At 42.6% G+C, this 16,752-nt stretch overlaps 1 protein-coding gene across 1 annotated transcript; it reads right to left on the bottom strand.

Moving 5' to 3' along the window:
- Positions 1-2,023: 2,023 nt before the first annotated feature.
- On the bottom strand, positions 2,024-16,509 carry RCN1 (reticulocalbin 1). Its single transcript, XM_051620976.1, has 7 exons — positions 16,495-16,509; positions 14,382-15,058; positions 10,300-10,493; positions 8,564-8,742; positions 8,008-8,068; positions 5,478-5,677; positions 2,024-3,307 (listed from the first exon to the last, which is right to left on the bottom strand). Exons 1-7 carry the CDS (start codon positions 16,507-16,509, stop codon positions 3,200-3,202), a joined length of 1,434 nt encoding a protein of 477 aa, XP_051476936.1. The 3' UTR covers positions 2,024-3,199.
- Between the last annotated feature and the right edge of the window lie 243 nt (positions 16,510-16,752).

The following is a 16,752-nucleotide window of genomic DNA, read 5'->3' as shown; positions in this document are numbered from 1 at the left end:
ATCATGAAAACATTTAGTTAATGGAGGTTCTATGTATAAGTTACCATACAGAACCTGCAGTTGGAAATATATATAAACACGTTTCCCAACAGAATTTCGCTACATCACAATTAATTAAGAAAATTGGCTATAACTGACAAGATAGGCACAAAATGGATTTTCATGTTGCTGGGATGAAGTATGGCTCCCAGCAATAAATGGGTTTAGTCGTATTAAGCAGATAAATAATACTATCTGACATTACAGTATTTCACATTACACTAAAATTTTGTAACATTTGCTCATAATGTGACTTGAAATATGTTACCTAGGAAAAAAAATGTTATCTCTGGAACAGTCAAACCCCATTAGAAACCTTAGGCTTGAAAAATCACAATGCTAACAGTTATATCCCCTAGCAAAGGTTTGCTTTCCTTAAATAGTGTTAAATTTAAACCCAGAAGCTCTAGTCTCTTTTGGAGTTACTCTTCCTTAGTGCATTGAGCTTGAAATGAAAATTTAGTGCACAAAATGTACTGTACATTACTGAATGTTGGTGAGTGAAACACTATAAAGAGCTGCAGAAAGAAGAGGGTAGCCTTTAGATCAGTAACACTTATGTTCTCTAAACAATGTTTCTATCTTCTGCTTTATAAAAATGCTCCTAATCTTAATATAACCCCATTACCCTTACAATGATTGACAAGTAATTTATTTTAAATCTCATTCTAGTTGGCATGTTTGCCTTTTTCATAGCTGGGTATAGTCTAAGTACCATTCTTTCTGGAAAAAATTATTTCACTGCAAAATAACATGGGTCTAAATTGCCAGTTCCTGTTTGCATGACCACTCCTGAGTTCAGCATTGTTACTTAGATATCTGAGTATAGTTTTACACTGGAAAATGTCCAATGTGTTCTGAGCACTAACAGAAACTGAGAACAAACACAGGAATGTGATTTCTTTCTTATTTGATGCTAATTCTATTCTAAATTCATTCAGTAATGTGGAAGAAATTGTGATTGCTTCTCCAAGCTTGGATGCATTTTTTTTGTTGGGACAGAGCATGGTGGATTTGGATGTGTCATGTTTGGCTGAAGGCAATGATGCTTAGTGTCTCAGCACCCAACTCCCACTGAATTTCAACAAGAGTTAGCAAACAACCTCCCCTTGGGCTCCAGTGCAAATCCTTGGCTTGGTGTCCAGTCTGAGATGCAGTTTCACGTACAGGAAACAAGCTTTTTTTGAGGTCTTTTAAGGTATTGTTTCCTGAAACAGCAGAATATAATCTGAGTGCAGAGAGCACTGCAATTCTATTGCTAAAATATACAAATGTTGCATTTTAGTATAAAAAGACTACCAAAAAAAAACACTTCTCAAGGTTGTTAGGATTATGGAATACAATAATTCTTTCCAAATCATTAACGTAACAGATGATATTTTACATGCATCAAGATACAATTTTATTGCTTCTTAGATAACACTGCATTTAGGCATTTAACTTGAGGGTATGGGAAGAGAAAAAACAGCTCACTTATGTCTTATGACATTTGTCCTACTGTTTGTTAGTGGGAGAGGTAGGGACTTTTCACAGATATTGCTGGCAACGTCATAAGAAGAGCACACCAAAAGCTCAGTAATTGTGCTAGCAGGAACATGTAATCTCTGCCAGACTCTGATATCTACATTTAATTATCTTCAATTGGAAGATGTAAAATATTTCACCACAGTTCTTATATGACCTTATAAAAATGACACTGTTTATGGAGGTCACAGATCTCCTAATATTAATGTTCAGAACAAATTCTAGTGATAGCAACAGCAACTATGTATATAAGACTTAATTTTAGTTTGGTTTTTTTTTTCAATGAGGTGAAGAAGAAGCAGTTGGTACCGTATGTCCAGCTGCTGTTTGTAGATGACCACCCAGTGCTGCAGGAGCTCTCAATGACCCACTGCTTTGGGAACTACTGGCTCCAAAGGCTTGGTACCTGCTTTCACATCATCTCCCTCTGTTAGTCTGTGTCAGTGTTATTGCACCTTCATAGTATCAAAAAGAAGTATTGGTTTTATTGTGCTTACTTGAAAACTAGTACATTTAAAAACAACCACACTTATCTTAAGTTTGGTATATAAAAATATACATGTAGTAGCTCACATTATACAGTAAAAAAAGAAAGCACCTGTGTGGAAAGCTTACCCCTTTCTTTAAAAGGAAAGCTGTCTTCATGTGGTTGCTTCAGTAACACATCCTTACACATATATACATACAAAAGCAGAATTCTAGCCACATAAATCTGTCCTCTTGCATGGCAGAGAAGACAGAAGGCCCAGAGGGGTGATATGTCTCATTCTTTCTCCATCACAGAACTGCTGCCATTCACACTGTGTGAACAAGACTATGGCTTGGGTAAAGTGCGAAAAGCATGAGATAAATTATGCTCCATGTGGTATAATTCCTCCCAGGAAACAGCATAAGCAACAGCCCACAAACAATTGTACGTTGTTCTGTTGTCTGAGGGAGCAGCTGTCACCACAAACTCCACAACCCTTGCTGAGGAAAGCCAGCACAGGGTGCTGGGCCATGTGTGCTGTCTCCGCACTGTGGCGGGGATCAGAGAGAAGGGCCAGATGTACATCTTGAACTTGTAAAGCCATGAGCCAGAGAGCTGCTGGATACCTCCTCCAGCACCTCCAGCCCAAACTGGAAGAGAAAAACAGTGTGGAGATAAAGGCTGTATATCTTGTTATGCCAAACCTTTTCTCTGGACAGGAGGGTTAAAGCAGAACTCTAAAATGTTGTATACTATTAAAAAAAAATGACTAATTAACTTAGACTGATAAACATTAGGTTTCTTTCTAATCCTAGCTGTATTTCACTATAGTAAAAATGGGTATTTGAAGAAAATATTTCACTATTCAAGATTCTTGCATTTGCGTTTTATAAGTGCCTTTTCCACATCAGGCTATTAAGAAAAGTTACCTTCCCCCCCCAAATAAAATGGTAGTAATTAGACATTGTATTTAACCATATGAAAAGAGTAAAAAGCTATTTCTATGCAGTTTCTGAGGTAATAAGCTGGCATGTTAAAAATATATTAATGCAAGTCATTCAGTTGTGAGTGTGCCTCTTGTCCATCTTCCTCCAAATGCAGGGATGGACAACAGTGATTTCAGTCAAGTTGAGAAAAGGTCTCTGGCATACTGGTTGGCACATGGTATCATAGTTCATCATGGTTTCTTGTGAGGTCCTCCCCATAATTAGTAGCTTGACTTCCCACGAACATATTCCAGTTGTCTAGAACCTCATCTTTTGTTAGTTTTTGATCCTGGTGGGAGGAAAACAAATCTGTGTAAGAACTTTTTCAAAGCTAGGTAAAAGACACACCAGCACAAACGTGTAAGAGCCCTGGGAAATTTACAGTTATTTAAAGTACCAGACTGCAGATTCAGTAGCTGCTGTGGTGAGTGAAAATTGGACCTCGGTGGAAGACCTAAGTCCCACTGGCTTCAAATTGCTAACTGAAGTTGTTTGTAGTAAACTCACTGCCAAACAAGATATGGGTTATCTGGTACACAGTTTTACCCCGTGGTTTGGTTTACTATCAGGTAAACTTCCTGTCAGGTTTACTTCCTAACTGAAAATGAAAATCCTCTGGTGTATTTTGTTGAAGAGGGTTGAGTATGTTAGCAATTTACACACTCTTTGTATAAGAGTTTTTGGCTTTTCAGGTTCCAGCTTTGCTCACATTACACTTCAGAAGTGGATCCATCTGGGATCTACTGAACCACTTACCTCCCATGCTAGAAGACATGGACATACTGAGTTAGTCTTTAAGTCAAAGATGTGTGTTGGAGTATAGAAATGGAGGATTTTTTGCTGCCTCTCATGTAATCTATCTTAATTGTTTATCTTGCAGTTTGAATTAGCATAGACAAACCATGACCGTTCTTAAAAGGGAAAAGAATATTTCTACTGCATTAAAACTTCCAAGTCTAAGATGATAAATAATTTCTTACCTAAACTAATGAAAGCCAAGGGGACTTCTAGAGCTGATAAACTGCATTTCACTTCTTTTCTTTTGTGATTCTAACCCTACCAACTGAAACTGGCATTGATACATTAACTTATTATCAAGTCTAGCCTCTAAAACTCTATTTAGAATTAGAACTGTCATGGTCGGAAAGGACCTCTGAGATCAGAGTCCAACCATCAACACAAAAAACAAAGAAAACAACAGAAAAACCCCAAACCCTAAACAACACTCCCCACCAAAAAACACCCCCAAAAGCCCCACAAACTTGGCCACTGGAGCATGTCCTCAAGTGCCACATCTACATGTTTCTTTAATACCTCCAGGGATGGTGACTCCACCACCTCCTTGGGCAGGCTGTTCCAGTGCCTGACCACTCTTTCAGTAAAGAAATTCTTCCTAATATCCAATCTAAACCTCCCCTGAGACAACCTCAGAACACTTCCTCTGGTCCTGTCATTATTCACTTGGGAGAAGAGGCCAACACAACCTCCCTACAACCTCCTTTCAGGTAGCTGCAGAGGGCAGTGAGGTCTCTCCTCAGCCTCCTCTTCTCCAGACTAAACATCCCCAGTTTCCTCAGCTGCTGCTCATATGACTTGTTCTCTAGACCCTTCACCAGCTTGGTGGCTCTTCTCTGGACATGCTCCAGCACCTCAATGTTCTTTCTTGTAGTGAGGGGCCCAGAACTGAACACAGTACTTGAGGTGTGGCCTCACCAGTGCCCAGTACAGAGGCACAATCACCTCCCTACTCCTGTTGGTCACACTATTCCTGATGCAGGCCAGGATGCTATTGGCCTTCTTGGCCAGCTGGGCACACTGCTGGCTCATGTTCATCTGGCTGTCCATCAGCACCCCAGGTCCTTTTCTGCTGGGCAGATCTCCAGCCACTCTTCCCCAAGCCTGTAGCATTGCCTGGGGTTATTCTGACTGAAATGCAGGACCCAGCACTTGGCCTTATTGAACGTCATACAATTGGTCTTGGCCCATGGGTCCAGCCTGTCCAGGTCCCTCTGTAGAGCCTTCCTACTCTCAAGCAGATCAACACTCCCACCCAATTTGGTGTTGTCTGCAAACTTGCTGAGGGTGCACTCTATCCCCTCATCCAGATCACTGATAGAGACACTGAACAAGACTGGCCCCAAAACTGACCCGAGGCACACCACTGGGGACTGGCCACCAACCCGATTTGACCCCATTTACCACAACTCTCTGGGCCCGGCCACCCAGCCAGTTTTTTACCCAGTGAAGAGTCCACTTGTCTATGCCATGATTCGCCAGCTTCTCCAGGAGATGCTGTGGGAGATGGTGTCAAAGGCCATACCAAAGTCTAAAGTGTACTAATAAGAGGAATAATTTCTAAGTAGGAATAATTTCTTGCTAGCTGATATGTTTAAAAAAAATCCAAAACACACCAGCTTATACAATTCAAACATATATATATATATTAGAACACTAAACACCTTGTCTACATCTGATTCGTAGACTAAGTGCCGGGCTTCAGCTAGTGCATGATCATAGTCCTGTGGGAGAATCCAGTGCTGAATCTCCTCTTTGTCCATCTTCCCATCCTTGTTGAGGTCACGAAAATCTGAAAACTGTTCACGCTCTGTAATCACCCAGTCAGGCTCTGGTCCACCCTCTTCATTTGCAAACATATCAGCTGAAAGAGACATTCATCTTAGTAGGTTACTCCTTTTTTAACCATGCAGTGCTGCAGCACACTTCAGTAGAAGGTATTCTTCCTTCTGAACAAGACCTGGAGAAGTCATGATGACCCAGTGGTGTGTTCTGTGTGAGAAACCACAGGCAGTGCACTTGTCACAGGTTGGTACCTTGGGATGGAGTACCACCGGTGACACAGGATGTCTGGATTATATCCATGAGCTGCTCTGTGCATCAGCCCTGAGCTGAAAAATGCCACAGTGGCAGCAGCTATCTGTATAAACAGAGCAGCAGTGATCATTAAGAGCAAGTGATTTGTACTTGTTCTTACAGCAGAGACCTTCCAAATGCTGAGTAGTCTGTCCACTTCATTCTTTGGTCACTCTGGCAAATCAGTTGTTTCCTGCTCATCAGGGCTGCTTATTCCTCAAGCTTTCCACTTTTCTACTTATACTTAAGGCCTGCTTTGTAATGCTACTCCTATGCCTTGTGGGTTTCGTTTTTGAGGATGTGCTAAGGAAAAGTGCACCCCATGTGGATGGTCTTGGGGTCACAGGCTGGCTGGCATCTGTAGGAAGCATAAATGCTGGTCTCAAACCCTGGAATAATCTGCCCCCCAGCCTGCAGTGTGAGCATGTACACTAGGCTGAAGTTCTCTATTGTTAGAACTGTCCCCAGTGTCCTTGAAATACTGTTACACGCTCATGCACAATAAGAATTCAGTTCTCTCTGCTTAATATGACTAGGGATATTTTGCTTTGCTGCTTTTGTAAAATCTAAACCAATTTTGTAAAAGACAACATAGAAGGAAGGAGGAGGAGGGAGGAATTGCTCTATAACCCTCAGCAGACTTTGCCATCAAATACCAGATCTAAAGAATGCAATTTTTAAACTTTGTTGTTGTTCCTTATAAACTACTGAAGATATTTGCTTTTATGTTTGTGTTTTAAAAAATTTTAAATATTACATGTGAAAAAGGGAAGTAGGAATATTTCAAGCATAGTTTTCCTCAACTCATGGAGAAAACTTCAGACAACACATTCACTTTCTTTTTTTCATTTTTTAAAATGCAAATTATATTGTTTATTTGAAGCAACTGACATGTCCTGTCAATGTGATTTTTATCATCCTTGCGAATGTGGGGTGATCGTGACTAGAACATTCTATGTTCCTATCTATAGAAGACAAGAAAAACCAGCATTCACACAGTAACAAATGTTGACAATTACCTTATAATTATATGTAGGTAATGTCACTGAATGATCTGAAATTACTGTGGAAATTATGCTGCTCTGTTATTTCAGTCATAAATGAATAGCATTCACATTCTGAGGCTAAATATAATTTACAAGGAATAGAAACCCCCTGCCATTAATTAATGTGTGTATATTGTTCCTGATTATATGTGAAGTGATCTTTATAGCACCACTAGAAACAGATTCATCTGAGTTTGCACTAATGCTTTCCTGGTGCTACTTTCTGGATTTAAAACCCATCAAAGTGGGAGAAGTCAGCTTTTGGTATCTGCATAGTGATTCAAAAGGCTAAAATCTATTGGGTACTGCTGATCTCTAGGCCTGCTTCTGTTTTTCTCTTCATAGGTCTAAGTGCAAGACAGCAGCTAACTGCTCAGTGTGACTGAAGCTTGTGCAGATTAACTGTGACTGATTTGCTGCTGATGTTTCCCATTTTGTTCTGTTTCTGCCACTCAAGTAATGCACAGCTGACTTTCACACACTTCACAACATCTCTGAGAGTCTTACATCTTAGTGCTATTTTTACAGTTCACTTTTAATGCGTCTTTATAGAAGAAACATAATAGCATCACTGTACAAATATTAGAGAAGCATGAGTTCTTACTTACTAATTAAATTAGAAAAATAAGTAGAAAAAAAGTGAGTTTTCTTTCTTGCAAGATGTGCTTCCCAGCTATTTTGCATAGTCAAGTATCACTTAACTTGGGAAGAAATTATTTTACTTTCTGATCCTGCTTAAAGGCAATTCCAAATAATGCCTTTAAAAAGCTGTTAATGTGGCCAAGCACACACAGAGTATTTCTGTTGTGAAAAATATTACTCCAGATCCTCTTAGCCAAGTTGGACAAGAACAAGAGGAGGATCTGATGCTGTAAAGGGAGACAAACCTTTTGCTGGTGCTGTTGCTATCTGCCTAAAATGAAATGAAACTTTATGGGTTGTATGGCTGGTTTAAAATAGTTGAACCAGAGCACCAAAACATTCATTTTTGTGTTGTTAATGCTGCTGTAAACTTGAAAGAGGACAGACAAACTGACGGAAGACTATGTAAGAAAGAAACCTCAGCACTCACCAATGTACTCATCTTGATCCACAAAACCATCACCGTTTTTATCTATGTCTTCTAAGGTTTCCTGGAAAATAGTTTTGCATCGAATAAGCACAAGAGAACAGAGAATTCTGGCCCTGACCTGTCCTTGTACACAGGTAGATGTGCTTCCACTGGCTCCAGTGTGATTGTTCTTTATACAATGAATATATAAATATCCTTTCATGTTGGAAAAATTCCCTGCATGCTTAAATTTTAAGTAAGGGGCAGATACAAGCTTGTGCCAAAACACTCAGCCGCTATGTGTCAGTAAACCTTCCTTTCCTTTTGGTCTTAGTCCATGCCCCAAGATTGTTTCTTTATTCCATTTAGGAGCTGGCTAAGTGCATTTAACAAGTCTTTCTTCTACTGAGAGCTCTACATCAAGTGAATTTCATGACAGGCATCCCCTTCTGTTCCCCACTTGGCTATTATGTGTGTGTTTCTTTCTCAACCCTGCATGGAAAGATTAGAGAAGCATTTCAAAGCTCACCCAAAAATAGAAAAGTAAAAACAATGGCATTGATTTTGCTCTGCTTACCAAGACAACAATGTTTTTCATATGCTCAAACTCCTCTGGGTGAAGGAAAGCAGTGAATTCTTCACGAGTGGCTTCTAAGTCTCCATCCAGATCTGCAGTTTTGAATCGTCTTTCATCTCTGGGCAGCATTTTTTTAAAACTGTGCTGATCGGATGCATCTTGGAATTCTTCTGGATTTTCTGCAAATGAATCGAGAAGATCTCAAAACTATGTTTCTTTTAAAACATATTACCATGATGAGGTATTCCAATTTGCTGTTAGGAGTCTTAGAAATACAAAGGTTTATTGCCAGAATAGCTGTTGTGTTAAAATGGAAGTTCTCTTTCTTGTGAAGTTTTAAATTCAGGGGTCAAGAACTTGGTTTGATTTTTAAAGGTGACTTAGTAGTATAGGTGAATGTCTGAGTAAGCCTTCTGTTGGATTCCAGAATAATGGATTTTGCAGTAATGTGTATCATCCTTCATAGATTTAATTTCTTTTTAAATCTGCTTTTACAAACACTGCTTAGGCAGTAGTTGGGCTAGAATTCATTCAGGTTTTTTTATTCTTAGGAATCAGTGCCATCTACACAACTTTTTAGTTTCAAAAAGCAAGCAAACCAAAGGAAAAGTGGTTTCAGAAGCTGGCAGACTGAAATTATCTAATTGCTATGCCTCTGCTACAGGGAACCTAACAATTACTTTCAGTTTAAAACAATGACATTTTTTCAGGGTGTTCAATGGCATAAAACAAATGGTATTTGATATAATTTTTAAAACAGGCTCACTGAACTGACGTCAAACATTAAAAATACTCATAACTTTGTAATCTGCATGTTGGGAGACAACACAGTTGAAAAAGACCAGGCTAGTATCACAGGTGGGAATTTTAAGTGTGCATTAACATGAGACCACAATGTAGTAGCTGTACTTCAGATCTTAGTGATTACAGAGAGCAAAGACCAAGAGCTCAGAAGGGCTCCCAGGGCTACTGCTGCAGGGATGGCATGTCAAATATTTCCTTCCACAAATGTAAAAAGCTAAATTTTAATCTAAAGTAGACTTTTTACTTATTATTGCTACTGGAAGCTTGTACCAGAAACTGCCTCTTAAGTTAGGTAGATACTGTCTTTTCATTTCCAGTATAAATAGTCAATATCAATTTGTTGTTCTGTCAGCATTGTCCTTTAGCATAACTGATCGCCTCCTTTCCCTTCATTAACTTAGAAAAAGCAAAGGGAATGTATGTGAGGGAGAAAAAGGCTGAGGTATATTTTTAAAATGTGTTTATTTTGCTTGATTTGTTAAGGATTTTAATTTGCAGCTGATCAGTCTGAAGCATGTTAACCATTTTAATCAATAATTTCACTATAGCTTATACCCAGCCTAAATTTTTAGCATCTGGAATCCTAGGAGTTTAGAGAGACTGAATTAATGATACTAATTAACTATGTAATATTATCTTTTAATTGAATAACCATTTTTAATGCTAAATATATATATATTCCTAAGTGGAGACTTTAATTCAGCTTTGTCAGTACACTTCATAATCTCTCCACAAAACCTCTGTGTTCTGGTGACCCATGTGGAAATGGCTGCACTGAACAACTATGAAGTGCTTTTGTCCTCTGAGCACCTACAAAAGTTATTGTGATTTTTCAAGAGTCCTATATGTGACACCTGTTGACTCTAAAGCATGATATCAAGCCTTACAGCCTCAATAATCTTTGAGCATATGATCTGAAAATGTTATCTTACCTAGATAATAACCATATGTAGCTTGCTTATATTCTTCCCAGGCAATTTTATTGTCCTTGTTTAGATCATAGTCTTTCCAAACTTTAGCCACATTTTCATAGATATAGCGTTTCTGCACCCGTTTAATCCAGTTTTTTAATTCCTCTGTTGTGAGATAGCCATCTTTGTTGCCATCTATTCTGTCCACAATTTTCCTGTAAAGAGACCAGCAACCTTAAGAGTTAACAGAAAAAACAAACTGCACGTCAGTCCAATTTTAGTATCTTTATGTGGCCCTGATTTTCCACAAAAACGCAGTGTAGCTTTCCTATTGTGAAGCCTTTCTTGCATTTTACAGAGTATATGAAGGGATATGTCTCTATTCATTATTCAATATTGCTATGAAGAATTGACATGGGACTCGCACAATCGAAATTAGTGAACAAAGTAACTCAAGATACCTGGATTTCTCAGGTTGTATCTACTAACTTAGGGAGACCTGTTCTTCACTATCAGTAGGGAGTTGGCTGTGCTGGGCTCAGAGCAGGAGACACTAACTTTGCCTCAGGAGAAAGCCTGTACTGCACCTTGCTGGAGGCAACCAGGGCAAAAATCTAGGATTTCGTGGACACCTGCGGCTTCACCTGTGGCTTTCCAGCAGACTGACATTAGAATGGACTTCTATCACTGTGTAATTCTGGGCACGTACACCAGGTACAGTCTTCCCTTCCATTTTTGTCCCTCCACTCCTGTTTCTTCCGTTCCCAATTTGTTTTCTGAAGTAGTAAAGTATGAATTAACTGACTAAAAAACTTTTTCTCTTTTGAAGGAACATCAAGGGGAGCTGACTGCAGTGGGTGTCCTTTTCAGTGCACAATGAACTGTATTTGTCAATGGATTTGCCCAACAATGACTTTGATCTAATTGGTTTAGCTGATACTTATTTCTATCATTAAATATGTTAGTTACAATCAATTATTCTGCTAGTATTCTTCGGTATTTTTAACATACAAGAAGTCACGATTCTCTACCAGAAGATATTTCAAACCTTTCTTTTCACTTGTGCTCATTTTTGTAGGTCCATTGCACCCGTGGGCACTATTTTACTCTCCTTCACAGCTGAAGATGGGGACAAAGAAATACGTCTTGCCTACAGGCTCCCAGAGGTACAGGTAAGAGGCTGTGGACCTTTATACTGATAAGAAGTACCTGTAAAATGGCTCAGGATCATTTTAAGTTTTGTAGCAGAGCTAATGTATGTTGGTCAGTCTGAAAAGCTTTAGTGCCTTTATTTTAAATAGTTAATTCTTCAGTACAGCAAAAATTCAAGGAGCATGTTAACATACACAGAATGTCAGCTTGTACACAGAAATTCACATGCACAAGTGTGTACTACCTGAAAGCTTACTTTCTCCTTTGAACTGAGATGGCATTACAGTCAGCATTAGTTCCCCACCTCACAAAAAAGGAGGTAAGGGGCACGTGCAACAGGTACATAATACCTGCTGCTACCAAGATTTAAGCTGCCTGCATGCCAGGACATTTGGTGATGAAACAAAGATGGGGCAAGGAAATCACTGCTACGGAGTGGCTGAAAGAGGAAGGCTTCCCCTCTGCACCTGGAGTGAGCACAAGTGCATGCTGATAAACTGGCCTTGTCTTGTATAAAGAACATAAATATACTGTGAGGATCTGTAACCATCTCCTGTTTTCTGAAAATGACAGGCCCATCACAAATGGCAGGGACAATGTTCAGAGGATTGCAGTCCCACTCCCCTCACAGAACCACCGAATCACAGAATGTCAGGGATTGGAAGGGACCTCTGGAGATCAACTCCAATCCCACTGCCAGAGCAGGACCAAAAACTAGGGCAGATCACTCAGAAAGGCATCCAGACAGGTCTTGAAAATCTCCAGAGAAGGAGGCTCCACAATCTCTCTGGGCAGCCTGTTCCAGTGCTCTGTAACCCTCACAGTAAAGAAGCTCTTCCTTACATTGAGGAATTGTTTTTAAACAGTTTTTACAAACTTAGCCCATCTCCAGTTCCTTAATGAAGTCCTCGGATGCTGCACCAGGATTATACCATGCTTCTCCAAAGCCTGGTGAGCTGTGGCACTGCACATGGGTGGGCAATGATAGATTATTCCCTTGTCAAGTGATCCAGTGTGGGAAGACAGGGAGAGGAGATGCCCCTGCCATGGGATCTGACATAAGGGCAGGTGCACTCCCAGGTCATGGTAAGACTGTGGGCTGGTCTCAAACCAAGATCATACAGTGCTGCTGCTCCTCCACTTGAGGATGCAGGCAGCTGAGTTGGCAGAGTTTTTTTCTGTACACTCTCTAGTCCCTCTTTGTTTGCAGGAAGAAGGCCAGAGTAGCTTTGCATTACTGCTGTCTAGCCCTGGGATTACAATCCCAGCACTGGTCGTTAGGATGATCCACGTGCTGCTACCCTTCCTAAGCAAGGTAAAATTACTTACAAATACAGAGCAAGCACTTTAGTTAGATCAGGAGACTCTATGTTCCTGTTTTCTTCCAGAAAGCATTTAAAAATAGCTTTTAATTCAATGTCTTCTTCCTAAAAGCCTGTAACTTGCTGAGAAGTGACACTATTTGTAACCCTCACTGCAGAGGTTGCTCATAATGAAACTGTTTCTTTCAGCATATATGATTTTTAAACCACAATAAAAAAAGAAAGTGAAATGTTACTAAAATCCTCTCTCTCCTCTACCTCCCAGTATGATATTTGAACTTGCAAGGCTAGGAAATGCTGAAAGATACAAAACTGTCCCACAGGGCTCCCCAGGAACCACATCTCTGATGTTCTGCAGCACAATGCTCACCACGTGGGCTTTGGTCCTCAGGGGGATGTTTTAGTCACCTTCATTTAAAAGGTTTTTTATTGTGGCTGTTGCTTAACATGCCTCTGTCACCTCACCATGGTGTACACACAGAGACAGCTCTAAGTTAAGCCTCCTCCTTTAATGAGTTTGTAAAAACTGTTTAAAAACTATTCTTTTGGTAAATCATATACCAACTTGTGTAAGCATAATAGTCCAATTTTTAAAATTCAGGTCCATTTTACTGATATGCTTTATGAGAATCTAAATCATAGATAATGTATTGAGAACATGGTTTCTATTGCTGCTTTTGAAACTATGTGGATGAAACTGATCATTTCTGATACTGACCAATATTGGTTTTCTCACCGAGATAAACAGCAGTGGCAGCTTCCAAAAGGATCAAGAGGTCAGTTTGTGAGATAACAGTGATAGTGCACTAAGATTATGATGGAACTAGGCAGAGATACCATGAGTAAATTCTATGGAAGGGAAGTAAAGGCAAAGCCGGTCATTTAAACAATTTGCTTGTTTGTAACTATGTAAAAGGATCTTTCTTCAACTGCTTTTAAACTTCGTTCTAACTAGCGATCTGACTTCCCGTAGGTGTAGAGGGTGAAGCAGTAAAATAAGGCAACTGTTGCAAGGACTCAGTTCTTGGCATGAAGAGCAGCATGGAAGTAAGAGCAGCACGGTCAGACAGCGGACAAAGATGTCCCGAGTGGAAAAGCTGTGGGAAGACGGCTTCAAGCGGACTTGTAAATGGAGCTATAAAGAAGGAATGGTTGGAACTTGGTTCACGCTGGACAGGAGTCCAGGCAAGTGACCCAGAGGTAAGGAACGGCAGCGGCGAAGCCCTCCAGCCGCGGGTGAGGTCTGTCCAACACCGCAGCAGCTCCCTCCGCCGGGCTTCGTGCCGCAGGGCCAGAAAAGGCAGGAGAGAAAAACACAACAAGCGATAAAACGTTGCTTGGTCCTTTTCAACACCCGCGGGGTGTGACGGAAGCGTCCCCGGGCTGCTGGTACGAGCTGCTCCTCGCACCGGCCCCCTCGCCCCGGGCAGCGGCAGCCGGAGCGGGGCAGGCCGCGCCCAGCGCTGCCCCCTCGGGCCGAGCCCCCAGCCCCGGGGAGGGCACACCAGCCGGGGCAGCCCCGGGCCCAGCCCCCCCGGGCCCTGGGCGGGCACACCAGCTGGGGCAGCCCCGGGCCCAGCCCCCCCGGGCCCTCCCGCTGCCCCGTTCCCGCCGCGCTGCCGCCCTTACCCCAGCCTGTCGCGGCTCTCCTCCGGGCTGAGCTGGTCGAAGCTCCGCGCCTCCTCCTTGCCCAGGAAGGCCTCGTGGTCATACTGGAAGCCCGGCCGGTCTTCGTGCAGCGCGGCGCCGGGCCGCGCCCTCTCCTGCCGCCCCGTCGGCTTGGCCCGCCCGCCCGGCGGCGGCAGCAGCAGCGCCAGCAGCGCCAGCAGCGCCAGGCCCCAGCCCGCCGGGCCCCAGCCCGCCCCGCCGCCCGCCATGCCCGCCCCGCCGAGCCCGCCGCTACCAGCCCCGGGCTGCCCACCCAGGCCGCTGCATCGCACCCGGCCCCGCTCCGCCCCCGGCCGGCCGGGGCGGGGAGATGGGCCCGGGGGGGAAGGCGATTGGGCAGCGGGCGGCGGGAGCGCGGCCCGGCCCGGCCCGGCGCCACGTCTGCAGCCGCGGGGAGCGGAGCGGAGCGGGGCTGGGCTGGCTGTCCCATCCGAGCGGGGCTGGCTGTCCCCTTCCGAGCGGGGCTCTGTCCCCTCCGAGCGGGGCTGGCTGTCCCCTTCCGAGCGGGGCTCTGTCCCCTCCGAGCGGGCCCCGTCGTGTGTCACCGCAGCCTGGTCCGTTTGTCCTGTTAAATAACGCGCGTCCGCTGCAAATAGCGGGTGACCCGCAGGATCGGGCTGGTGGCGTCTGCTGTCCCGCTGGATTGGGGTAGAAAAGGACAAAAGGACGGGTTTTCTCTTTTTGAGACAGGTGACAACAGGGCGACGAGTAAAAAAAAAAAAAAAACGACAAAAAAACCCCAGCAAAACAACAACAACAACAACAAAACACTAAAAACTCTCCTGAGTGTTACAACAAGTTGGTTCTCTAAAAAAGTAGAGGAAAAGGTTGTCAGCACCCTCGAAGAGGATGTTTATCGTAACGAGGGTCACTGTGGCTGTAAGAAAAGGAAACTCAGGATTCTGCAAATTGCAGGAGAGAGAAAGCCCAAACCGGTTAGCACAAAAAAAAAAAAGCTGGTGTTTGTTTTTGTTGTGTTGGTTTTGTTTGTTTGTTTGTTTTCCTTAAATTACTATTTATTTTGCTCAAGACTGTAGAAGTTTCTAGATGGGGGTAATTGAAATGTACACCTAATGTTTTCCTTTTTCTGGTGTTCTATCCTTAATTCACGGCTAGGGAGAGTAACTCCTGTATGCAACACGTGGTGCAGTTGTGAACCTGTTGCTAAGGGCTCCTGCTTTAGACTCCATGACCAAGCCATGCAGATATGCATCAGCGCTGGGGCCTGTCTGTCCTTGGGACCTGAAGGTACATCTAGTTTCAAATTGCAGCTTTTGATGTGTCAGCCCCCTCCACGAGGTACAGAAACCATAATTATGATGTGGCCTTTGGCAGTACCACTAAGGCTGGTGTGCAAGATGCTGAACCCAACCACGTTCTCCCTTCCACTGTTGTTGCCCTGGTAGATAGAATTCGGATCTAAACCTCATGTGTGGCCGAGCCGTGCTGGGTGCAGGGCTTGGCTGCAATGAGAGCAAAAGGTGGTGTCAGAGACTTCCCTCTTTTTCTAAACAAAAGCCTATTTTCTGCCTTTTATGACTCGTGCAAAGCGTGAACGAGAGCCTAGTGGTGGTTTTGCCTCAAAGCCAGTGGCATCAGCAGCAGACTTCAAACCTTTAAACTGTCAGATGTATTGGTTTGTTACTTAAGTCTTGACAGAACAAAACGTTAAGGCACCTTTTTCCCTTCAGTCACGTGAGCTGCCCTTTGCTTTAGACCCGGACAGACTGTCCTTGAGGTGTGTTTGTACATCCATGGCTGAGCAAGTGCTCCAGGGCTGTTTTGGTGGGAGCTGTGATACATGTGTGGCAGCTTGGGGGTGGTTCATCTGATCTGTGTCTGAGATTACAAAGTTAGTGAGATGCAATGCTCTTATTGTTAGTTTTTTTTACTAATCATATGCCTGTAAAACAAGTTTTTTGTGTATTCAGGAATCGTATTTGTGCAACGATTCACATATGGCTCTGTTTTGTGTCCTAGTCTTCTAATGTTCCTGTCCCTGACTCCTACATCTGTAATATCATTTATCATGTTATTCTAGAGGCGAGGCTGTCCTGATGTGCTGAATTGTTACCTTCTTGAGCCACATGGTGTTGTGCTGTCCTACTGGTGAAGAGGTAAATCGTTTGCATGGGTAACAAGTATGTTTTTACTGCCCATTCACCCCATTAGCGTTGCAACATTGTAGCTTGATGTTTGATTTTAGTAGCAGACAAATATGAAGTTATTTGAGGGATGTGGGCAATGAATCTATATGTTCTGTTGTCAGAACAATTTGGAGCTGCTTCTGTGAGAAAAGCTACAGTAATAGCAACACAGAATGGGCTAAGTG

This window comes from Apus apus, chromosome 5, assembly GCF_020740795.1.
Source record: "Apus apus isolate bApuApu2 chromosome 5, bApuApu2.pri.cur, whole genome shotgun sequence".
Taxonomy (NCBI): Eukaryota; Metazoa; Chordata; class Aves; order Apodiformes; family Apodidae; genus Apus; species Apus apus.
This window is presented reverse-complemented; position numbering and strand designations above follow the sequence as displayed.

Coding starts and splice junctions, on each gene's coding strand:
- RCN1 (XM_051620976.1), bottom strand. Junction 8,743..10,299: donor TACATATGGTTATTATCTAG/GTAAGATAACAT, acceptor ATTCATTTGCAG/AAAATCCAGAAGAATTCCAA. Junction 5,678..8,007: donor GGATCAAGATGAGTACATTG/GTGAGTGCTGAG, acceptor TGTCTCTTTCAG/CTGATATGTTTGCAAATGAA.